Here is a 26,751-nt window from a genome sequence, read left to right as displayed (position 1 = left end):
AACTAATAATCAATTATTTCTTTATACAATATCTCAAATCTCCTTTTGTTCTTTCATTGGAAGAGCTATCAAGTCAAACATATTACAAACTTGGAATCAGTATCCAAGGAACAAAGGTTGAACAGCTAAACCTACTCAAATGAGACAAATAATACAATGCGATAATTTTTATTAAATACAATATAATGAGATGTTGCAGTACAAACAAGAAGAAATCCGCTCTTATAACATTTTATCGACCCAAAATTTGCAGATAAGCCATCTCAACTCTGACAGCCTGTAACCCAGTAGTGTGCTGTCAAAAGGCTGCTACCAACAATCCCCCTGGTGCGCACCAGCTTATTGCCCGATTGGAAACTTTCGAGATAGTCTTTCTGCATTATGGATGGCACACTCCCACCTGTCTTACTCAAGCAGGTTTTGTTGCCAAATTTCCAATCAAATGGTTATTAAGCTTCTGCTCCACTACTCAACTGTAGGGTCATTTTTATATTCATGGCTGCCAACTCTGCTGCTAAATATCGAAAGACATAAGGCATTGCAACTGTCTCCATTCCCTTACTTGTCTGGCAAGCAACACACATGACTTTTTTGGGGATCCTACCGGGTGGCAGACCAATGATCTCCCGGATTGCTCGTTGCTTTGTTGGGATGAGTGATGTTGTCAAGAGGCTTCCGCAAATAGAGCACACATCAGCAACGTGATGATCAGAACTAATATGAAGCCTGTCATGCAACAGATATGCTGCACCATGGGCAAGAAGGGAATCTCTTTCCATTTCCCCAAACCGGATACCCCCACCACGCTTCCTTCCTTTAATAGGTTGTCTGGTTATTTGATCTACCGTTCCAGTAGACCGTACCTGAGAAAAGAAAGGAGCAAGTTCAACGTAACAACTATGTCTATAACCGCCCAAATGCAAAGGAATTATACACAAAGAGCATATATAGATAAAGCCACGAGAATGTGAGGAAGTCACCATGCAAAAGCCAAACACTGTTGGAAACTCACCGAGAAGCAGATCAATTTTCCACAACGTTAGTTACTTTATTTTGTGCATATCATTCAAATCAATCCCCTATTACACCCACGTAAACTGACAACGTGGGACAAATTCAACAATCAGATTTTGTACGGTTAGTAACTAAGAAAATCAAAGATGCCACTGCAACTGCTAGCTCTTAAGATTTTTGTCAAAAACATGCCAAGAACTCGTCTACAAATTCTACCATGCAATAGAAAGGACAAGAAGCTGATTTTTCCAAGTAGTGAACATGACCAAGCAAGCCAGCTTAGGAAAATGGTACTAGTTACATTCTGCATCAAATGCAGAATTTGGACAACACTCAAAAAACAGAAAGCAATATTTGTCTTAGATGCATTTTCTAGGCAAATCCAAAGTCTAGATTTTGTACACTAAACACAAAACATTAACAATTAATTCATTAATACACCAGAACTTTCAAAGAGAACCAATATATTACTAACTTATTGTTTTTAACAGAAGACGATACCTGAAATTTATCAGATACCATATGTCGGAGTCGTTGATAATAAACAGGCCCAATGAATATTTCACATGTTAGTTCAGTTCCATAAACTCCACTGTACAGTACTTCTGAACCATGGTAGTTGAACCCATAAGCAGTCAACATTGAGCCAAGTTCATCAACCAGTGAACTTGATTCAGACTCCTGTCCTTCATTTCCCTTCTTCAGCAAGCTCGTAAAAGGAGTTGCATCCATAAATTTCCCATGCAAGGCACCACCCTATAACAAGATAGGGATGAGCTAGCTATTAAATCAATGATTAATCGTTACAGACAATCAAAGGAAAGACAAACTACAGGAAGTGGCTTAAATTAAATTTCATGTGTAATAAAAGATAAAAGGCTCCATATTGACAAGAATGGGAATGCTAAAACTATTATAACGTTTAAATGCATTAATCGACCACAGGCACTTGACCAAAATATACAAGTTCATCATGAATTGGATTAGGAGAAGAAAAGGAAGGAATAAATTTTAGTTGAAAATCAACTCTTCATTATGATTCTGCCGAAGGAGGGCCTTCTTTTAAATTTTTAACCTACTCATAACAATTAACACCTATCTATACCTATGAACTTGATCCAAAAAACCATACAAAAGATAAGCATACACTTCAAGATCATCTATAGTAAAGGCTGCTCCTGAAAACAATTTTTAGTTGCACTGTGAGGTTCTTCCTAAGCCTGGTCGATCCTTTCTGTCCAAAGTGACCCATAATTGCATGAAGGTGAAGTACCCTAGACGTTGTCCTTATCTTCTTCCAGCAATAGTAAATCACATCTCAACAGAAGGCTTCTACGTTACGAGTCACTGCTCATTGCACTCCAACCAAGGCCAAGAAGACTGCCAAAGTCCACCAGCAGTTTGACAGTTTATTAACAGAGTACAAGTTCGCTCTTTATCTTGTAGACAAAGAAGAAGTAACTCATACAACTTAGGCTCAACTTTGAAAAATTGAATCCCATCTTAGTAGACCAGATTTACTTTGAGGATAAGTCCTGCACATGATGGCCTCTTGAAGAGCTATGGCAGGACAGACATTCAAAATCTCTGTGTTCTGACATTTATAATCGCCCAAGTTGGAATGCAAAAGCTTCAAAGCTAAAAATATTCTGTATTACATGCCTGCATATCTCATGGACGATATTTATTAGAAACAAGCAGTTTAGAATTGTAAAAATAGCAGTACAAAAAATATGTAAGATTCAAAATTAATACTATTTGGCAAACATCGAATAATATATTTTTTTTGCAGATTATAGGTTTATTCCCTGGAAAAGAGCTGCAGGCTTCAAGAGCTGGGAGAAAATAAAAGAACTCTGAATTTACTAATGCATTTGTCATTCCACTGACAGGCTCTAAAAGATGGTCGTGCTAGGCTAAGACCAGAAAGAAGCTCCGCTGTGTAACACAAATGTTAGGAAAAGCTTTGACACGTCATGGCTGAATGACAATGTCAGCAGTCCAAAAGACACTATGCAATATTGCAAATAATTTGGATTCATCAACTTGATCAACAGATGATATCCAACTTACATGTATTTCTGCTAAATTATGTACTTTGCACTATTCTAGAAGAGAACATAATGCAAGCTTGCTAGCATTACCTTAGCAGCAATAGATTCTAAAAGCATCCCAATTGTCATTCTTGACGGAAAAGCATGAGGGTTGATAATAAGATCTGGCCGCATTCCAGTGAGTCCTGCGAATGGCATATCAATATCTGGCCAGAGTTGAGAGCATACACCTTTCTGGCCATGTCTACTGCTAAATTTATCACCAATTATAGGATTTCTGGGACGTCGGAAACGTATATTAACCTGAAAAAGAAAGGGGGAAAACATCCAATTGAGCCAGTGCCACTTCCAAGAAATATGTGAGAAAAGCAGCCAGAAACATTTAAAGCATGCTAAAGCATTGTGCTAAGTAGATCAACATGATATGATTTTGTAAAAAGGTGAGGAACCAAAACAACAGGACCAAAGCTAAATAATCTGCATTGAACTCTCTCTCTCTCTCTCTCTCTGTCTCTCTCTCTCTATATATATATATAAAAGATGCAAGCATGTTCTTGCATGTTATGTTTCTCAAGCATAGATACAGCAATACACGAGCAAACATTCTCGCAAAAAAGAATAAAAGTGACCGCCAAGGTAACGGTTATCTAGCAATCAGAAGGACAATTCACATCGTCAACACTCATAATAAAATTTAATCACATCATCAAACTACAAGTCCTCAAGTACTTCCTATCAGATATTAGATAATCTGAATTCACTTATCAACATAGCTGCTTTCTTTGGCACATATATACACCTGAGTGACAAAGAGTAGTCGACCAAGGGCAAAAAGTCAAAGACAAAAGGAGTAGAAAACCTTCAAATGCAACATATAAGTTCAACCAAAAAAAATTTTTCATGTGAATATTTAGAAACATAAACAAATTAGCATACATTCTTTCAGAACCAACAATAATATTAATTTCATGTTAATATTTAGAACAAGCAGGAAAACTCACCTTCTGTAAGTTATTCTTGTTTTTCACATCAACAGCAACATAGTCTACAACAACGGACTCAGATCCTTTTAACTTGGTGCTTGATGTTGAACTTGTTATCTCATTATAGATGCTGCAGTATGGTTCATTTGGCCTTATCCTCTGGCATTTATGCTAAAGAATCAGTAATTGGTGATGGGAAAGTTGTTTTGATGCAAGAAAGATTTTTTACCTGCCCAACATATGGAAGACCGTCAGAATCAACCAGATGCTGAGATGACTTGTCTAGGTTGCTTCTTCTAAATATTCTGTGTCCACGACCAGAATTGCTTCTCTGTTCAGTAAGGTCTATTGTTTCTGTCTGCATATTAGAACTCAAAGAAGTGAACAAGCAGAAAATGATAGCTGTGAATCAAGCAAAAACAATAACCTAGCACAACCAAATCAGAAATGAAAATGCATAATAAGTATTTGTGAAAGACATCGATCATCTCTTTCTGTTTATTCTATTTTAAGTTCTCTCTTTTCAAGGGGACAGGGAAGGTGATGTTTTTCAAGCATGAAATAACCCTAACAACATATACGATGTAACAATATCATCGTAGTCTAAAGCTGCAGTAAACAATTACTACAACTCAAAATTGTCCTAAATACTGTTAAGGGTTTGAAATGAAACAAGAAGACAAGTTGAAATAGTAGCACTCCTTGCCTCCTAAACCAGTCATTTAAGATGAAAACAAGACAAATCAATCAAGCAATAAGTACAAAGCAACAATATTAGCTAATTAGACTATGATATTTGATTCCTATAGTTGAAGAAAGACAAAAAATGAAGTTTGACAGTTATTGTAGTGTAGATGCGTATTACTTTAATGGATATAAGGAAATTAATTAGGAGAAACAAATCTAAAATTTTCCTTTTTTCTGCTTTATACTACAGTCTCGGGGAACCACGTCTTCCATCCTAAAAGATGGTTTTGTAGTAAAACAGCAAAAGAAAAAAATCAGCAAATGCCTGCGACATGGTTAGCAAGTATTCAGTGCATTCAAACCAGTGCTCCCATAAGGCACCTTAAACATCCACTACCAAGTATCATGAATTAGAAGATGTATAACGCCTTTTGGAAGAAGACAAAAAACACACTTGGAGAAGGTTTTGGTACAAAGGGAAGATTCCATTGTAGTGAATAATGTCTTCCAATATTAGCAGTTGGATATTGAGTTTGTCTAATGGTTTTCAGTGTGTTTTCAGCATGTGCAAACATGTAGAGTGGACACACAAGTGTTCTTGGGAGGAGAAAGTTGGTGTAATCGGCAAAGAAACTTTTTTAATTAAAACTCAAGAAGTTAATTGATCACTTGTTGTGGATAGCCAATCTTTCCAGTTCACCTCAACATTCCCTACTTGTCCGACCGTTGCTGAGCAGTTTTTGGATAGTAAGATGCATTCTTGATTCCTTTATTTAGTGATCTTACCTTGAGTAGCAATACTAATTGGAGCTAGAGATAATAATTCTAATTCCAATTTTATTTCTAGTGAAGATATAACTTCACTTAATTTAATCAAACCCCATTTCAAGATTCAATTCCATTACTCATGTATGACTGTATACTTCACCAACCAGAAGACAGTTCATATTCAACATTTCAAGCAAGTACTTGAAATGTTTCATACAAGTGCATCAACAAACATTCTCTTAAGAACACAACTTTTCGTTTCTAAACCAGAAACCTCTGAAGATGGTTTATTAATCCCTAGAATGCTTGCACACTGGTTCATTGTAGTGCAAGAAGAAAGTTTAGGTGAGTCTCTGAATGGTTTTTAGGTTATCAAACACATTGCCTAAAATTATTTTGAATTACGTTTTTCGGTTATCAAACACTCGGGGAAGTGCTATACGGTAGTAACAACCACTTCTTTCTAATTGCTAACTTAAGAGACTTGGTAATCACACAAGTAGAAATGGCCCACATTTAGCCCAAAAAACATAGAAGATGACCCAAAACACATTTCTTTAACATAGATATCTAAAAAACAAGCATAAGTTACTTAGCATAGCATATGATGCCTTACCTACCTGAAAACTTCTAATACTGGCATATATAGTTCACATGATTGGAAGCACTACAGACCATGTAAAGACATTCCCTTATTCCAGAATGAAAGGAGATACAGTCCATAGTCCCAGACCAGAGCCAACATCAATTACATTCTTGGGGGTCAATTATGCAAACTTCTATTAAATCCTAATTAGACTACATGACTTAAAAAAAAAAAAAGTACTTCGATTTTAGCCTGAACACTACTAACAAATGTTTGTTAGTTCCTCAATACTCTTAGCAAAAGATGCAGGATGATAAAAACCTAGTACCCCAGTAAATTAAGACAAGATCTTAGATGTAAAGCAAAAGTGTTGAGATGAAGATTGATAATGTTCAACAAACAAATCAGTGAAACAAAAATTAAAGTGACTACAAGTACAATATAAAAAGATCATTGCATACTGCATCTTTCTGATTGTAGTCAAGAAACTAAAACTCCAAGCACCACATGCTACCTGATATATGTGACCATGAAACATCCCACGTTCCACAGATGATTTATTCAAGACCATGGCATCCTCCATATCATATCTACAGGATACCAAGAAAAGTATAAGTACCTATAATATATAATTCAGATTTTCAACATGTTTATAATTCATACCCTGAATAAGCCAAAACTGCCACAATAGCATTTGTTCCTAATGGAAACTCATCAATGTGGTACTTTTCATATGCCTTTGTGCGTACAATGGGTGTTTGAGGAGTCTGTAAGGCACAATATCAAGCAGAGTCAAAAGAAGGGTTAATCAGCCACATTCAAAATATATTCAAAGACTGGAAAGTGAAATCAAAATACCCCCCAAAAATGAGAACTATACAAGTCATCAGAAGGGAGATCAGCAATCTGTTAAGAGTACGAAACTTGCTACTCTAACTTTTATGCTACATGACAAATTGTCCACCTTGTCTCCCAGAATCTTGCATGATACTCGCATCTCACCAGATATCAAGTATAAATGTCTCCCTCACTTGTATCAGCAGTTCCAAAGTAATTTGCAAATAAATATTTGTCCAAAGTCACAGTAACATGCTAAATTATCAAAGAACGAACCTTCTTTGATTGTTTTAGATGTTTCCATTAAGAAAATTGTTTAAAAAGCAAATAGCACTATACCTCCATTTTACGTATATTACTTATTGCTACTGCTGGCACATCAGCAATCTAGATATGCAAGTGTAAATTGATCCATCTCACAGTTTCATTGAGTTGGTTAAATGTTTGTGTTTAGGATACCTCCATAGTTGTTCGCAAACAGGTTAATTTATCACAAGACTTCTTACCACATCAAAAGTAAGGTCAGGTTAACTATGAAATACAACACATAGGAGATTCTTATTGTTTTAAAAAAATTAGAATGTAAACAGTGTGCCTGAACCTAAATGCAAGTGTACAACAATCAATGCCAATGATAATCAAAGACCTACTGAAAACTAAATATGAAAATTTCCCATTCTTAATTGATCATAACAGTAAAGGCAATCCTGAATCAAATTATTGCCTAATCTTGCAAGGAAAAACCTAATAAGCAAGGGGCAGAAAGACAATCAACCTATTACATATTCCAAAAAGTGATTGACTCCAAACACACAGATGAACAAGGCAATACATGGAACAATATCACCTTTAATGGGTGAAAAAACTGCTTCATGAAGATGCACACCTAGAAGTGACCACTTCTTGAGTAGATCTTCGGGAGACCAAGTCATTGCCATCCTAATAATGAAGTTAACATAAACTAAAGTATCATCTAAAAGAACTCAGGTATTATGAACAATACCATTATTCATCAAGGTTCTTAACCATGATAGGCACCCCACCACAACCACATTTATATCCTCCCAGCATAAGTTCTGTTTGGTACAATCATGAAACGATTCAGTATGAAATCATCTCATCATTTGACCAGGACGATACTATTTATTCCTATCAACTTAACCTGAATTCTTGTGATACTTCTCATTGTTCACTAAAACAAAAATGTCATTGAAAAAGGAAAAAATTAGCGAAGTAAAATTGGATGAACCAGAAGGGACTGAGAAATCAACTCTTTGAATTATTCCATATTGTCCTTTCGTTTCTCTTTTCCTTTTTCTCTCTTTTTTCTTATTGACCAAAGTGAATTAAAAAAAAGACTCCTACAGCTCATATTTGGCTCTTCTATATAGCAGCATTTTCTGCTTTAGCTGCTCCACCACCCAGAGATAAAAATTTAAAGCAATCGTCTTACACATTTTTTTACATTTATTAAGCATGAAACAGTGAGAATATCTATTACCATTAAAAACTAACTGAAAGGAAAAGAATTTGATAATGAGGAGGAAGCAATACAACCAAATAATAATAGTAATAATAATGTTGCTCTGCACCGCCGCTACCAAGGAATCATTTTATTGGAAATGCCATTTTCTATAAAAAGCAAAAGGACAAAACTTTCAGAACAAACCTGAAGATGATAAAGCTTTTGATCAGCACGACTGTGTAATGCTTGAGAAGGGAATCCCATGGTTTGTTTTCCCATCTAGATGACATAGAGCATAAATAGTAAGAATAGCAGCACTTATACAAACAAATTAACTGTTTGAACCACATGTGGCAAACCTGACACTGGTACATATTACGAGGGCTTTGATTGTGATCTGACCAAGGTGTAAGATTAGCAACAACACTCAATATCCCAGTTGGGTGAATTTCTTCATGAGTTGCAGGAAACATATTCTTCCTCCCACCACCTCCACCATCAGGACAGCTTATTTCCATATAGACCTGCACAAAGCAGTATCCTTATAAGAAGGCAAAATTCCGCACTACAATGGATCCAGTGCAAGAGTTAAGTACATAGCAGAAAATCTTTATGTAGTTACAGATGCACAAGTAGGCTGAAGTACCTATTGGCAATTATAACTACCTGTTCAAAGGGTCCGATAAGTTCAACCATGTTGCCCTCTTCAGGAGGGATCGAGATATTTCTGACTGGACGAACAAATCTTGAAGGAGATGTGAACAGGAATAAGCCAGGGTATGCCCCACACATGCTCAAAGGAACATATCCCACCTCGAGATCCTCAGGAATCTATTATTTCCGTACATTATAAGTACTGATTTAAAAACTAATTTTGAAACATAAAGCAACAGAACATACCTGTGCTGTTGCTGACAATTTTAATCTTCGCATGTGTGTGACCGCCTTTTCAACTAGGTCAGATGGTATTGAACCAACAACACGACCATCTAAAAGAACAGAAAGAACTTTAGGAGGACCAGCCTGCACAAGCTTTGGCAGCGAGGGTGTCATTCCAACACCAACAAGAACACTCAGAATTGACATCCTAGTTTTCAGGAAGTCTCTGACATTTCCCTTGTTATCGTAGTATGAAGTGATACCTGGCAAAATGTTACATTCCATTATAATTTAACCATGAAAAATACAGCTATCAAGTTTGCAAGCATTCCACGTTTCTTGTTAGGCACAAAACCTACATCTTGGCAATTCACACAAATTCAAATGACATCTTCTGAGAAGCAAAATCACAGGCCAGAATACACACACACACAACACAGCCAGTATCATATGTATACCAACCTAATCTTTGTTGAGAATATCTCGTTGTTGAAAATGTCTAGTTACTAGGATCCTATATCAATTATGACTGCTCACAAGTTTCATTCTTTGCTTTGACCTGTGATGTCATATGACTGTTTCAGCAAATTCTATTTAAGTATTACTAGATCCTTCAATAAAGACTAAAGAGTAGAAGAAATTTTATGCATCTTTACCCATGCACCAAATGGCAATTTATTCACCTCCTACATTCTTGGAGATAGCCTGGTTCTTGATATTAACTAGAATGGAATAGATCCATGCATTTTGTACATCTTACATTTTTCAGTGGGGCTCATATGCTTTACATCCTTATTTAAGGCATGACTCTCCACTTTAGCTTCTGGCACCCAATCTGTTTAAGTACCAAGGCTACATTAGAGCTTTTAATCAATGGGTTCGGAATGCCAGTTGACAGAAGAGGGGTGCTAAGAGATTGCGAGCAAGGACTCCAGAATAACATCATTAACTGATTACTGAAATGTTTGCAGACAACTAAAGAAATCCCTTTTAATTGCCTAGCACCAGTTAGGAGACATTTTGCTAAATGCTTTTACATTTATCACTTTACTTTTTTTCAAATTATATACAGAAAGAAAAGCATTTTTAAGTCTAAGAAGTAATGCTACGATTCTTTAACTTTCACCAGGCTAATCAGATGTGACGTGCCTGACTGTATCTAAACATAATGCATAATAAACAGCCTATTAAGAGGCATATCTTCTAAGTTTTTGAGTGCCCATTAGGAGGCAATTGGAAATCAGTCCAGTGACAGGTCTCATTCATTTGATGGACTATACGGATTTTATTGTGTTTGTTATTTTATACCTTTCAACATAAGAAGGAAGGATGGAAGTTGAGATGGAGGTAGGAAGCTACATATCTGCAATGGTGGACAAGTGGGCAAAGAGTTGGACAAGATTAGTAAATTAAATGAACATGGAACTCTCAAAATCTTTTAGGACTAAAGCATAATGATATTCTAATATGTTGCAGATTAGTTTTGTGGGATTGACAGTTAAATTTTACAGAGCTTGACAACAAATAGTATATAAAATCTTAGAAAGTTAAAGCACAGCAATTACAAAATATAGCAGCTAAAAATGCTAGGTATTGGTTGGCCAAACTTCAGGTGCTACTTGTAATTGAGTTGAAAGACATTATCCTTACATGGTTTTCTTGCCAAAACTTACTTAGAGCACAAATCATCATATGCTCTATACTTACCTTCTTATGACCTTTCCCTGAACATCTTTTTATCTTTTAAGATTTTAATGAGGCATTGTCTTAACTATTATAACAGGCCAATTCTTCAAATGTCAACCAAGTATCATATGATTCTCGCTTTCCTAGCCTCCTATCATATTCTAAAGCAAGCAATTTAGAAGACATAAACCTCCTTCAATCTTATTCTATTAAAATATATTTTAGAAACATATTTCCCACATATATGAATCTCAAAGAAATTTTCATTGCACCAAAGAAGTACAAATAATACCAAAAGAAATTCAAGGCCCAAATGGATTTCCTTGCTTGTCTTTTTAAGAGAATTAATTAAATGAGATGGGCCACAAATAATTTTTTATGCAGTAATGCAGAAATTTAAGACCTTACTTGAATTCCCACTAAATCTAAGCTCTTTATTTTCAACCTGTGTTTGCTTTCAGAGCTCCAAGCCTTAACAAGTTGACCTTTCAGTATTGCTATGTCAAGATAGCATATGCAGTTGTTCAATTTGACCACTTGAAGATTGTCAGACTACATAGTCACTTGTCTTACTAAAATTCTTCAAGTCAAATACTAAAGACAGAAGCTCTTTAAACTAACTACACAATAATGATATACTCTACAAAATAACTTCACCCAAAGTAATAACAACTAATGGCCAACACATGTGCCCCTAGAATATAAAAAGGACATGGAGCTCACTATAAGAGGATTTTTCACAGACAATTGAGTTCTCAATTTGGTGAAAATCAATTTCCCTAGGACTATACTTAGCATCTATTTTCTTGGTGTTATACTTAGCATCTATTTTCTTATTTACTTGGTGTTATACTTAGCATCTATTTTCTCTGTTTCCCAATTCAGGTTTCCCTTGTTTACTTGGTGTGATACTCACTTTCCCTTTTCCCTGTTTCAGCGTACTCTGTATCAATTCAGGTTCCAAGTGTAGTAAACTACTGAAGTCAAAAGCACCAGCTGCATCATATATTTACAGGCTGTCATTTGCAAGGCCAGAAAACATGTTTGGTATTTGTCTGCTTTATATCCAATAAGCACAACAAAATGGATTGTACCATATAGGCTTGACTCTTTTACACAACCTTATCAATAACTCGATTCACAAAACAAAAAATATATTATATTTGAGTTAGGAGCGTATGAGCCATGAGTTAAGAGTTATCAACTTTGATAGATTTCTAAGGTACGCATGGCCTTCAAGTTAAAACTAAAAATCTTGTACGCTAATGAAGGAGCCATGGAAAAGAAGGTGTGTGTCTCCATTTTCTCAGCATTCTCTAGCCAGAACGCTCCTGCAAAACACACATGATCTCCATTGTTCTTTCCGCAGAACAGTTTTCACTATTTTTGTAACATGCAATCAGATTTCTGCAACCAAAGCAAACTGAAATATCATACGTCTTCAAGTGGTTTCAGGCCAAATTCAAAATTTAAGCCACATGTACGAGTTTTTTTCCCCCCTTTTCTCTTCTTTTCTTTTTTTGACAAGACATGCATGAGTTAACTCAAAACAATCCACATGTGACATCACTAGAGAGTATATCCTTGGTAATCTTGAATCACCAAAACCTTGAATACGTTGACCAAACCAACAGAGTGATATTCTCTCTTCATCAGAAGCCCAGCTGATCCATCAGTATCATATCTATTTAACAAATGTCAACCATTTTTTTGATTTCTCGAACAATTTCTTCATAATCTATCGTGTTTATGACACATTGTGAATTATCCATAACATGTGCAAACCCAGCACTTGCTAGAGATCAGCCATGACCATTTAGGAAATAGGGAAAGTTAAAAATTTCCCATCTTTTTAAGCATCAGTGCCAGCTTGATTTTCTCAATTAAACAAATATAATAAACGAGCATAAAAATCTGCTTTGGAGATCAATAAGCAGAGGAGACCAACTTACGGCAAGAAGAAGACATATGGTTCAGTAAACCACAGGGCTCCCCATCAGGTGTGTGAACAGGGCAGAGAAAACCCCAGGATCTGTAAATTATCAAAGGGTCCAAACAATGAGTGAAAAGCAGAAAGACAGGGAAACATACGTGCACAGCGAAAACCTCAAAGTGAATAACAATTTCAAGCAAAATATGAATCAACAGAAAGAAAACCCACTCAGGAAGCAGTTTCCGCACAGTTGTAGTGCGAAGACCAGCAAATGCAGAGCCTCGATGTACAGCTCGAAAGTGTGAAAGGAATCGGAGAAAATTTAGCCTCTCTGCCTGAACTGTCATACCAGCTCTCTAACAATCAAAACATTATTGATAGATTAGATCCAAAAATTTCAAGGTAGAACAACAAGAACAAAATGCATATGGTGATTTGTTGCTGCTCTTGGATCAGAATCCAAAATTGAGACCAGCAGTGGTCTTTCTATAAAAACACAAAATGTGAAGATAATAACTTCAGCTTCAGAAAAGCTGAAGCTTGACAAAAGCATTCATGACATCTCAGATCAATAAAACAATTTTAAAAGCAAATATCAAATATCCAAGAAGCCATAAAATGTGTCACAACCATGCTTCCACATAATCTAGGATAAAGAAACCAATCTTTGATGCAATATAGATGCATATTTTCATGCAATGAGAAGTAAAATATAGTTTGATGAAGAAACCAAGAGATATAAGTCTCCAGCATATTTTCATTAACATGCCTGTTTGAAAGTCTAAGTTGTTGGACTAGTATTATAGTTGTAGCTTATCCATCTACAGAATATTCTAGTTTTCATTGTGTTGAGCCAATATATATGAGAAGGCATTAGTTTCCAAGGTATTTGAATTATTAAAGAAGATACGCCTTTTTTTGTTAACATACAATCTCAAATGTATCTTTCGTCATATATGTTGTTACAGTCATGAGCAAGCTCAATTGTTCTTTTTTTGGTATTTATGGCATATTTTGGTGACTACACAGTAAATATCATATTTTCTTCGGAGAATTGGTACAATAGTCAGTACTAATGTTGTTCTACAAATCATACGTAAGATCTATCTTTTCACAGCATATCACTATCACATATACCGATGCTCCTCTATCTTTTCTTCTTGCTCTAAGAGGTTATTAGCCCTAGTCACTCAGCAACTGTTAACTTTAAGTCTCAAGTTCTTGAAGAAGTTCTACGGCAACCATAAGAGAGAGAGAGAGAGAGGAGAAACAAAAATTCCTTTTCTCCAACATTGACTCACTGCTAGATGGCTAGATAGTGAGCTGACTCTACTATGGCCAAGAACAGATGGATACACAAAATTTTCCACGTGCAGGAGAGGCCTAGGCCTGTCCTCACAACAACAAAAAGAAAAGCACCATGTAATACATTGCCTTTTATCATTTTTGATAATCTGTGTTATACTCCTTGTAATGGTGATCTCTCACAATAGTAACCATTTAAAGACCATAATACATGAATCCTGCTGATATGGATCATCAGACCATGTGCAATCAAAACAAACAAAATTTCTATTTCTGATTACACCAAAAAGAAAGGAAAAAGGTACTTTATCACGTTCTTAACAACTATCCTAGGTACAGCTCAGCTAATATGAAAACAATTCTAGTAGCCTCCAACTTTCTCCAATGCAATGGGAAAATAGATGTTGCACAGTAACTGGTCAAAAAGCATCCATCTAGATTCCCCAAAAACAAAGAAAAAACTAAGGATTTCTAACAAAGTAGGTCTACTTGGAGAATCAACCATGAATGAGGTCCACAAATAAATGAACAAAAAAGGGTACCCACCAGAAGACTTTATTGACAATTTTTCGGGTAACTAGCTTGTTTGATTTGAATTGAGTGGAATAGATTCTTTTGCTACTACCGTGCCTGTTGATAACCCATATTCACTATAGGGCTTTAAGTTTTTTATTGCTAGGGCTAGCTTTCCTAGTTAGTTTCCTATCCAGATCAAAGTTCTAGTGTCATCTAGCGTCAGGCTTCCTGTCATACTGTAGTGGAACAAATCTTTCAACAGAAAAAGGCAGAGAAGGGTTTCTCCCATACATATTTTCTCTTGCCCTTACACTACTTGGATCCACTTAGATTTTCAATATGTAAAAAGAATCACCAAGAAGGGAAGTAGACAAGCATTGTTCTTAACAAGTTAGCAACCCAGAACTAACAAGGCTTTCATGGCCACATCACTGATTTACCTTTTATATAATTTCCAAATTTTAGAAAGAGAATGTTATTTAAGTTCAGGATAATGTTGGATCATATTGGAGGTTAAAATGTATTGGCATTAATCTTTAACTAGAAAAAAAAAAAGGAAGCCCAATCCACTAGATACTGTTAAATCTCATCTAATGAAAGAAAGACAGGAAAACAGTATCCTGTGCCAAACAACAGTAGTTGCTCCTCATATATATTTATCTATCAAACAAAGTGGGAATTCAACAACACAATAGAGATAATTTAAACAGCAAATTGAATTGCCAGAATTACTTCTATACTTCGTAAAATCAAGCAAAACTCTAAGCAACATACAGAAGATAGCACCCCAACAATCAACTTTGCCCCCAGGACTACTCCGAAAAAATGATGAGAAGACCAGTAGTATGTAAATACCTGCTGCAAATCCAGCCCAGATTGGGTAAGCAGTGTTCCGGTCTTCAGCATGTTATCAATAGCTGAGCTGATCTGTTTAGGAGAATTTTTTTCGATAAGCTTCTTGATGTCAGCTACTGCAATAGCCAAAGCAGAAAAGAGATCAATTCTGCTGGTTAGATGTCTAGATTATGAAGATATCCTCCTTTGTGCTTCCAATGCACCCCCAAATTAACGATTAAATACGCAAAAACTCAATTTTGCAAGCGTCATCAATATAAGTGCCAAATAATGTCTTCAACCATCCTATTCATTTAGTAATCTATGGACCTAAAACCAATAAAATGTATATAATAAAAAGGTAATTATGCAGAAATATTCTTAGGTCAGTAATTCAAGGAAAATACAGTTTATATCAGTACAGCAGTTTTTGGAATGCTAACAAGTTTGAATTAACAAAACAAAAATTTTACCCAAGCACTATATGGTAAACATGATAGACATTAAATGCAGTCTATCTGCTGCTTTATCATCCTGGATCTTCGCTATATCCTAATCCCTACTCTCATAATCACCAAACACTCCATTGTCTTCATTTCTCTCTCCCTGAACTTTAACTTTGTTAATGCTACTATCTTAATGTCCTCCAAAAACCATTTGCTAATAATTGAGGCTACTTCTTTTACATGCTTTGGTGCATTATGGTTTCACAAAGAGATACATGAACTAAAAAAAGGCTGGAGAAGCAATCGGAAAATTTAGAGGGACAAAAAACACACCTATTTTACACACCTACATGGCCAAATTTAGCAGGCCCAGAATACAGGATCTAACAAACACAAGGAAAGTATTTACTGAAAAGGAAGGAGAAAATTCAGCTTAGAGTATTTTCTGTACTACCGACTTATTTTCCCACTTGTAATGCAAGGTGGAAGCGTACCTAATGAAACTTATCAGATCCTTCCTCTATCTCTGATATGCAGATTTATTCATCACCAAACAATTACTATTTAAAAAATGAGACGGCACCCCAGCTCTCAGCACTACAATATACAAAAAGACCTAAGTAAGGAAGTGATAGCCACCCAAAAAGAAGATACAACAGTAACACTTTCTATTCTTTCATCAATTGAAACACCAAATTAGTTCCTTAATGTGATACCCAATTGTTGGGCAAGTTTGTACAGCATATCAAGTCAAATCTTCAAGATTTGATGTTTCCATCAGCTCTATTATAGTTCTGCCCTATGTTATAGCAAACCTCCTGTAACCCAACAGGCTTGATCTTTATTTGCCTTTCCAAATGTCTAACTTTTGCCTAGTTCAATCTATATGTGAATTCAGGTGATAGAATTCTTTAACACGAATAACAATCTAATACAACTAGTATTTCAATTTGATAAGATGTTTTGCAACTACTTTCTTAACTGTTAGGAAATATTCAATAATGTATTGACTATAAAATCACTATTTTCTCATTCAATTAGCTAATTATTTAGTTAGTCAATTAACTTTGCAAGTTTCTTAACCTTTTTTCCCCTAGAAGGAACACAATCAGGATCTAGAAAACTAAAGGTCTTTAAGAATTGTGAATATTTGTTTCTAAGATTGATGCAATGTTGACGTCGTCTAATTTCTTTTACATGAAGTTGCCCTCTTTCCTGTCTCCTCTGCAAAACATTACGGCTTGCTTTTCATCTTGTTTCTCCTTCTGCCTTTCCTGTCCTTTATCATAAGTTCCAAGTACATATTCTCCAGATCACTGTTTCTGGTATAGTTTATTAATCAATAATCATAACCTACAAATAACAACATATGTTCATTCACTATGAACTTCAAACTGAAAAAGAAGAAAAGCATATCAACCCAATCGCCAAAAAAAAGCATGTTAAATATTGTTACTTCAGGATAACAGAGGAAGTTTCAATCTTATTGATTTTTAGATGACCATGGAAAAAAGCATAATTTGAGAATCATAATAGTAACATACAGCTGTTGATGTCAAATTTATTGCTGTTATTAGCTTCATCTTGAAGGAGATTTTTCGTCTTGAGCAACCACTCTTGTAGCTTTTCCTGAAAAAAGGTAACACAAATAACAAAAATAGAGTTTGATAATCCATTTTGCTGAATATTGTGGTAATCCACTAAAAATTAACAATACCCTTATCGGGGGGAATTTGCTTGAACCCAAACAACGTAATTTATGCAGAAAAATACATGCTATGCAACGAGGGAAAAAAAGAAAAGATCAAACAACATAAGGATGTCCAAATTAAATTAGAAGTTAGACCATTGACATCATAAACATTGAAATAGTAGGAAAGACAACTTCAAATTTGGAGCGCCAGTTAAAATGTGGGAGCCTAAATTTTAAAATTTGAGAAAGCCACTTTGCAATAGTAATAAACGTATAGTTTGACGGGCTACCGATCATGGTATTATAGCCAAAAGGCGGCAGACTCTTGGGTAAATTTGTAGACCTGGATTATCCACTAGGTAGAATACAAAGATGGCCACTCAAATCAGATGTGAGTGCTTTCCTTTTTTACCTTGTTTCTTTTTTGGAACTTTTTTAAGTATAAGTCTCTTGATCATTCCTCTACTTTCATTGAGTCCAATTTCGGTTGACTAGTTTCTCCTTTTCTGGATCATGATTATAGTCACAGCTATAATTTTTACACAACTTTTTCTTGATCATTTGTTGATTCCTTCACTTTAACAAGTCCAGTTTTGGTTTATTTCTCATTTCTTTTTTATCTGGAGAAATTTTACCTTCCACAGGGTGAGGTTTCTACACTCTGGACAATGGGGAATGAGGAGGGTGACGCGATAGAAGGAAATTTTTAACAAATTCATACACTCTGGTTTTGTTGTTCTCTTTTTCTTGTGGGGGAAGGTGGATAAGACTAGCATATGAAACATCTACCATTATGACCTGATGAACAATCACATAAAGTACGGACAAGATTTAGAAAAAATGTTTGTTTTAGTGAAGCTAATTCTGCACTTATAAAATCTCAATCAGATGTGGAATTATTTTTGTACTTGTTAAACCCACTCATCCTCCCATTTTGATTGCTAGGACTATAAACAACATCCAATACAAGACCTTAATTATGTCTTTAAAACATCAATAGCCAACATCTTAATAGCATTGACATTTTAAATTTTATTATATTTCTACAATTTTTTTTGTTAAGCATATTCGTACAAGTGTTAAAGAAGATGAATTTGAGGCTACATGACACACACAAGGTCATAATTTACCACAAAATAGCACGAGATTTCTCCCAGCAATAAATGAACTGATTATATATATGACCTGTGTTTTGGGGGAAAGGAGACCCCAAGGCATTGTTTGGATTGAGGGAATGGGAGGGAAAGAAAAGGCAAGGAATTGGAAAGATTTGATTTTTGTTGTTTGGATTCATTTTTGAGGAGGGAAAGGAAACGATAGGGAGGGAAGGGTCTAGTTTTGTTGAGTTATGGCGAAATGAAACTAAATTAGTTGAAATAATTAAATTTTTTTTTAAAGATCATTTTTCCCTGTCTTGTCCAATAAATTAACACTTGAATCTTTTTCTTTCCTTTCTTTTTCTTCTTCAATCCAAACAAAAATTCAGTATTTCCTTTCTTTTCCTTCCATACTTAATCCAAACAAGATAGATGAAAATCACTCTCCTCTCCTTTCTTTACCATTGGTATCCTTTCCTCCTTTCCCTTCATTTCCTTCAAACTAAACGGTGCCTTTAAAGAAAATCATACCCCTCTCTAACCTAATTGTCAAGTACATAAATTTCTCCATAATTGACAAGTTTTGGCTGTTGAGGAATTATTGTTTTACTACTCTTTTGCACAAGACTAAAAGACAATGCAGTTTTTCTCAATCTACTAATACATTTATAGATAATTATTATCCAGATATATGTTGACTTTGGTAGCTCAACCTGGTCTGCTACATGTAAAAGAGAACAAAGAGTATGAGCTAGATTCAAGAGTTGGTCATAAAAGAATTTTTCAAAATAGTTGTCTGTAGCTACCAAAACTCGGCAACTGGATTACGTGAGATTTGGTGTTTCTTCTTATCGTGGCAATTGCACTATATAAATGGTGTCACAGGTGGAAGCACAAGAAATGGAAAATCCCTTTTAACCCATGATCAAAGGTTTGGTTTTTAGGATAAACCAATAAAAATCTCTTGATAAAGGGGCTGGTTCAGCACACACCCTTAGTAGTTCTAATTGAAGAACTAACAACAACAAATCTTTCATCAGATGTCAAACAAAATTACACATGATAAGTCTGCATACTTCTAGAAATGCATATGTGAGATAGGATTTAATCTAATTCACGTCTCTAACTATTCCTAAGAATCCTAATCTAATTGCTTCATTATCCTTGCCTTGATTATAATGGAAGTAGACCCTATCCTGCTAATTTTAAAAAAATTCATCCTGCATCAGATGGTGCTGCGTATGTTCTCGAGAGACCCAAAAACAAATTAAGATGTTTCAATGTTGAGAGAAATGCATGTCTAGTTGTGATTGCATGGTTTGTTAACTAAGTACACATGCATGTTACAAATATGCAATCTATGAACTCTCAATTGCTAGCCAGCCAAGCTGCTTGGTGAATTACATCTTTAGGTCTTTGATCCCCTATGTGTTGTCTATTTCATTAATGACTATCAATGAAATAAAGGTTTAGGAAACCTAGAAGATTAGGTAGTCAAAATTTGAATTACAAAACAAAACTACTTACAGCTGTACTAATCCATAAGTAGGGTTGATTGAGTTTAAGCTTGCAACCCACCTCACTCCTCTTGCGATCCTAGTCATGCCCTAGCAAGACATAATACAGCATACTTTCCAGGACTTTAAGCGGTGTAAAGCCAAGAGCAGATTTACACCCTCTATCACTTTGTTTTCCAGTCATGCCCTAAAATCTCTCCAAGACAAACTCGAGCAAGACATAATAAACCATGCTTCAAGGGGCTTAACAGGTGAAAAACCCAAGAATAAAACATTTCCATCTGCGCCTCTCCAAAAGTGAGATGATATACCGTACATTCGAGATGTAACACCCAGACTTTCTTGGTTCATATCCCAAACAAAATCCAAAAGGAACAACAGCAAAACAGATTTGAGCTCTCACTCTGCCCTCATTGCTTTCTTAAAGCCAAAAGGAACAACTGCAAGACAGTTTTGAGCACTAACTGAGCCCTTGCTTGTTTTCCTTTACTGTAAAATTGCTGTCTTAGATGCCCAGGAACTAATATATCCTACCGCTTGAAGAAACACTGTCAAACATCTATGGAAATTTTAGTAGGTTTTGTTAGGGTGTTATCTCTTGCTTGTATATTAATGCACAAAACTAAAAACTGCCTTTTAAAAACTTTAATCTTGTTGCACTAGATAGATTGTGCCTCTCACTAGAAGTCCTGACTGTGCAAGTATTAGTCTGCTACTACTATTTTTAAAGTAAGAACCTGCACCACGATAAATCAACATAATAACCAAACACCATGGTCTACTACAAGCAACCTACCACAGGTTTACCAATTTTCATGCAATGCATTTTGCCACTTTTAAATAAGTATCATAAATTTGCCTTCTGTCTCCTCCCATTTCCACAGCGATAGTGAATTTCATTAATGCCCAACCACCTATGATTCCCAACCCAAACCCCAACTGAAAATGGAAAAAAGAGACACGCAGACAGAGGAGGTAGGCAACAGGAAAACTAATGAAAGCACAACACTTGAGAAAGATTTGCAATTCTCCAGTCCGAAATTTAGTTCATAGGGATATGAAGAAGGCTTGGCTCAGGAATATTGTCTTGCTTGCAAGTCCATTCTCGGATCCATTATACTGTTTTTTTTTATTTTTTGCCAGATCGACTTTTAAAAATTTTTTAAAGGAGGATTTCCTGAACAAGACTAGAGTAGAATGCAAATTAACAAACCAGTTTATCATAAAGTTTCTACATCTGCAACCTCAAGAGTAGAAAATAACATGAATGCACTTTGATAGAAAACTTTGGTAGTTTGGTGTAAGTATAAGGTAGCTTCATTTCCACATAAAGTTTCATCTTAGAAATTTTAGAATAAACAAAGCAACCTCTCTTCATAAGGCAGCAAAGGTAAAAGGCCTTTACTGCAAACTATACCTTATTCATGATATCGGTTTCCTTTTACACAATACATTGGTTATGGTGGACCTTCAAATGACACTGCCATCTCAACCAAGATTTCTAGAGGTCCCTTGGGCAAAATGGTTTCATTTGAAAAGCATTTTCTTGCCATGCAACCTGGAATTTGGCAACCAACGGGACGTAATCCAAAACTAACCATGTGGAGAGACATTTACTAAATGAAAGAGGGGGATGATTAAGTTAGAGTATGATAAACCTAATCCATTTCTTGTCAAGCCCCTGGTCCAACAGATACAGCAGTAATAAAATGATAATAGTCCTCAACTATCACCACTTGAAAACCAACTTGTGACAGGGCAAAAGGCCAGGAGCAGGATGAAAATCTTAAAAAGCAGGATTTGATTATCAACAATTAGCTTATTCAACAGAGAAATATGGTCCATTTTTTAGATAATTTCTTAATCATCTGCATCAAAATCTATATGTCAAATAAATCACATGTACCACTCTTCTTTTTAAAGAGTTACCACAAATTGTAGCCATAAATTCTAGAAGTGTTCATTAAAGCAATCACAACAACATTTAACCCTTCTATAATGTAAAAATGAGAAGTGTTCAGAGCTGGACCTTGAGGTAAATGGTGATCAAGTGACCAGGCAACAAAACTTCATGATTTTGCAAAGAATCTGGATTGTCTGGCATAGAAGTATGATCTACCAGAGAAAAAAGCTTCTGCACCATAAATCTAGAGAGAAGAAGATGAAAAAACGTATATCAAGGCTTAACGTGATATGCATATGACAAATATACATACATACATACATACATACACATATATATATATATAGGTGTGCATGCGTCTACAAAGACAGAGACAAAGGGAGACAAACACACTCTATCAACACATGCACACAGTCACTCACAAACAGAGAAAACGAACTAACATGAGCAAGTTGAATTTGTCATGATTGTTATCAAGATGAACAAATATGTAGTCCTTCAAAACAGCAGCAGCAACCTGCAAAAAGGAGAGGTAAAGAACCATTACACAGAATAAGGTAGAGACCAACAACTAGAAGTTAACCAAACAAACAACCGAATATACTTCTGACAATCCGCATATCCAGATAACAAAAGCTGATTAAGAACTCATGAGAATCATTCTCAATAAAAATTAGGACATAAAACTGTCTAAGACCTAAAAAAAAAAAAAAAAGATGGACTTACAACAGAGGGACTTTCATTCTCCAGTCCAATCATAACAGGTTGAAAGTGTTCCCCTGAAAAATGATGAGATTCATAATGCATGATGCAAAAAAAGAGAACTTTAAGCAATTATTAGTACCAATGGACAGAACCACTACGCACCGATGTGTTGCAGGCACTGTTTATGAGTAAAAAGAGACAGGTCCTGAACCTCATCAAGAATAATTTTTGCTCGTTCTCCAACAAGCTGGGAGCCAACAGAGCCTTTTACGCAATCGTAATTATCATCATAACAAGACGTCAAGCACGCAAAGATTTCATGGTCTGTGGTGTCAGCTAATGCCTACAAGGAATAACATCAGATGTGCAGTAAGCAAGAAACCCACAAAGTAGATAGAGAAAAATAAGGCCTAGTAAATCCTAAAATCACAAGTATCTTAAAGCCTAAAAAGACTTGCTATTCTATAGAGCTGTGACCAATCTCACTGTTAATAACAGAAAATGCTTTTCAAGCTAAAAGAATATGAATCTAAAATAAATCTACTAGTGATACATTAAAATTAATCCTGAAACCATCAAAATTGTCCTACAAATAAGTAGAATTTCCAGAGAATCGATTTTATCCAATATTCTACAAACACCTTTATCCTCATCTATGTATTAGCAGCACTGGAATTTACCAATGTATCATTAACTTCTCTTACAGCCATTCTATCATTTATTTTCACTCTTAAACATAATTAGTGGAATAGAAGGTGAGCGTGGCCATTTTCCCTTAGCAGATAAGAAAGACATTCTACAAAGCGTGTCACTCAGATTATGCATCAAGTATGAGAAGCATGCATAGATATAAAGATGATAGTGAAAAATACCTTTAGCATAACACCAACAGGAAGCATGTATTCCCTTCCTTGTATCCTACAATGGTACAAATGGTAACATTAGCCAGGACCTTTTTTTTTCCACTGTCCCTGAATAACTTCCATGAAATTTCAGAAACAATCCTCACCAGAAGGCAAGTCTGGCACTTCCGTTACTAAGATAATAAAGTCTCAGTGACACTGCTGATTGGTCCTCTCTAACACATCTGGAAATAAGAAAGAGGGGAATACTGTTAATAAAATAAGGAGCTCAGATGCTGAGACACAAGTATAGAGCTACTTTTGAAGCAGTGTTTGGTTTTCTTAACTGATAGGAACTATACATCTTGTACAAGTGATATCATGCATTGTGACTTCAGCATACCAGCTCAAAATGCATACAAGTAATGTAGAACTACAAGTAATTATCGTACTATCAAATAATTATGTCAATCAAGGGGAGGGAAGAAAAAAAAGCCTTAACTCAAAACAAACCTTATGACAACAGCTTTATCAGTGTATCCTTCTCGCCGTTCACGAAATGAATTTCGTACCATACTCGTAGGCTGGAAATTAGACATGGAACCCAAGATGAATTATTAGAATAATAAAAAAAAAGTAACATCAAGAAAATGTTTCATTTCCATTAAAAATTAAAAGTCTTTTATATAATTGTCAAATTGCAAATCAACCTTGAATCTGAGCTGTTTCCTTAAAAGAATCTACTAAAACCTGCTCTATTAACACCATAAATGCCCTACTTACATAGTTTCGCTTTGGCAAAATCAGAAGTCGAACAACTCTTTCAAGCCCATTCAAAATGAAGTATCTGATAAAAGAAATAAAACTACATTACATTCAAATGCAGATTATATATTCAATATATTATTAATAAATTAAGCTGGTTGAAAAATCATGTCAAGTATATCAAAAACACGAGGCAATCATCAGCCAAGAGCACACTAGAGAAATCATTAGCACACTTACCCACCCATTTCTGACTGCTCCTCTTTGAGAGAAACTAGTTTTTTGGGAGGAAGATTCCTCAGGTAACAAAGTTTTGACTGCACAAGGCATAACCAGAGTCCAATATGAGACAACAAAGAAATACAAAGAATAGTCAGTAGTTAGCTAAATATCACATACGATGAAAACTTTCACATTAATATAGCATGGCATGCACTGAACACATATGTTGCAGCTGAACTCCGTAGCATGGAAGTCAAAGTTTACTCAGTAATGCCACTTAAATCTTTGAATTCTGCCAACGAATACCATCTCTGACAATGTAAGTACAACTTGCATGAGATCCTTCCTTTCCAAATGGTGAACTTCAACGTGTTATAGATGAGAAATCACAGTCTCATGATCATTCAAATTTACTTATTCTTTTTAAAACTTCCAGTGGTTCACGGCACAGCTTACCCAATTAACTTCCATAATTGGGCATCAAAGAGTTGAACTAACGAGCTTATCAAAATAAAAATTGCTGACAAAAAAGATTCATCATATACTTGGCCTAAATAGACCTAAATATCGAATTACTACAGATAACCTATCTTATATCAATTTTTTTTTACCTTAATGGAGTAAGGTTCGATACTTTCCACTCTCAAGTTCCATCATCTTCCGCGAAGATTTGAGAGGAATTATATGCATTTCAAATCCAATACAAAGAAGGTTGATCATCTTCATCAAGGTTGGGATTACATAAGCCAACTAAAGGGGACTTCAAATATGATAAGTGATGTATGGTAAAAGTAAATAATGAAGCATGGGCCATACTTATGCCATTGTTCTTTGTTCTGCAATAAAGAAAGCAGTTTTACTGCATGAATAGTCTGAAATCAGTTCATCAGTGGACAACTAGCTTCTTTTTTTTATTGCCTAATCTTAAATTATCTCACAGTTTGGTGTCTTTATTCACTACTAAACATGTCACATATACAAACAATTAACGGTTCTAAACTACAAAATTAGCCACCTCTAAAGTTCAAAAAATAATGTAAAAGGCCATTGACCTTCAACATAATCGGGAACTGCCCAAAATTGAATTTTTCTCGTATGACAGCTCCATCACCATATTGAAAGCAGATGTCCATCATGAACGTCCCAGTATATGATATTTTAGCTTGTCTGCACTGAAAAAAAGTGGCAAATTCAACATCAATACATATATATACGTATATATATATATATATATATATATATATATATCACAAAAATCCTTTTTTGGGAAAAAAATAAAAATAATCTTCAAATTGTACCTCAAATGGATATAAAGCATCCTTCATTGTCCTTAACTGACGTTCAGTTTGCGGTGGAAATATTTCCGGTTTTCCAAACCAAAGTATGGTATCAGTTAAGAAGCCAAATCATGCTCAGACAAATTCAATTTTTTCTCAAACAATAGTCACAACAAAGAAGAAAAACCAGTAATTAAATGATAAAAAAGGATATTTCTAAGCTTTTGATTGGAAAGCGGGTGGAAAACTTGAACAGGCTTTATATTGAGTAGCATAGTCTCGATTCCATATTCAACCATATGGTCGAAAGACTCGATGTGGTGGCGAAACAGCTCCTCCAATGCCGAATAGTCTTTCTCCTTCAATAAGTGCGGCGCCAGAGTCCTCTTGCCATAGGCATAATTACTCTCGTTATCGTTATCGTCACCACTCATTTTGATCGTAGGGAGCTGGCGGAGGAAAGTGAGGACGTTTCAGGTGACTTTGGCGGTGGGGAATTTGGGGGAACGGCGGCGGTGACGGTGGAGAGGGCGGTTGAAGGAGGCTCGTTGAAGGAGAGGGGGTTTTAGGGGTTTAAGGTTCGAGGGGGGAAAATTAAATCAATTTATAGTTCAGGAAATTGCAATTAAGGCCCTCTTTGTTTTGCGGTGATCTAATTTAGAACCGCAGTTTTCAATTTTGACAATCCTTACGGGCATCTACAGAATTAAAACGGTTTTCTTATTTCTAATAAGAAA

At 35.5% G+C, this 26,751-nt stretch overlaps 1 protein-coding gene across 1 annotated transcript; it reads right to left on the bottom strand.

Moving 5' to 3' along the window:
- LOC113751256 (DNA-directed RNA polymerase I subunit 2) lies at nucleotides 1-26,562 on the bottom strand. The gene is made up of 27 exons (XM_027295193.1): nucleotides 26,229-26,562; nucleotides 26,036-26,118; nucleotides 25,790-25,909; nucleotides 24,756-24,832; nucleotides 24,534-24,597; nucleotides 24,264-24,334; nucleotides 23,918-23,995; nucleotides 23,781-23,826; nucleotides 23,071-23,251; nucleotides 22,930-22,982; nucleotides 22,647-22,720; nucleotides 22,330-22,447; nucleotides 17,538-17,622; nucleotides 15,569-15,684; nucleotides 13,121-13,248; nucleotides 12,912-12,991; nucleotides 9,295-9,536; nucleotides 9,061-9,225; nucleotides 8,754-8,918; nucleotides 8,599-8,673; nucleotides 6,756-6,859; nucleotides 6,607-6,682; nucleotides 4,281-4,409; nucleotides 4,070-4,210; nucleotides 3,159-3,371; nucleotides 1,516-1,770; nucleotides 1-863 (listed from the first exon to the last, which is right to left on the bottom strand). Exons 1-27 carry the CDS (start codon nucleotides 26,446-26,448, stop codon nucleotides 450-452), a joined length of 3,573 nt encoding a protein of 1,190 aa, XP_027150994.1. The 5' UTR covers nucleotides 26,449-26,562; the 3' UTR covers nucleotides 1-449.
- Nucleotides 26,563-26,751: the final 189 nt, after the last annotated feature.

The sequence above is a fragment of the Coffea eugenioides genome, chromosome 11 (genome assembly GCF_003713205.1).
Source record: "Coffea eugenioides isolate CCC68of chromosome 11, Ceug_1.0, whole genome shotgun sequence".
Taxonomy (NCBI): domain Eukaryota; kingdom Viridiplantae; phylum Streptophyta; class Magnoliopsida; order Gentianales; family Rubiaceae; genus Coffea; species Coffea eugenioides.
The sequence above is the reverse complement of the archived record's forward strand: the minus strand, read 5'-3'. Positions and strand labels throughout refer to the sequence as shown.

Bases quoted from the DNA above. Each gene is read 5' to 3' on its own strand.
- LOC113751256 (XM_027295193.1), bottom strand. From the start codon at position 26,448: ATGAGTGGTGACGATAACGATAACGAGAGTAATTATGCCTATGGCAAG. The intron at 22,448-22,646 runs GTTAGTTCGTTT...TCTTCTCTCTAG, and splicing joins GACAAATTCAACTTGCTCAT to ATTTATGGTGCAGAAGCTTT. The intron at 8,919-9,060 runs GTAGTTATAATT...TGCTTTGTGCAG, and splicing joins TTATCGGACCCTTTGAACAG to GTCTATATGGAAATAAGCTG.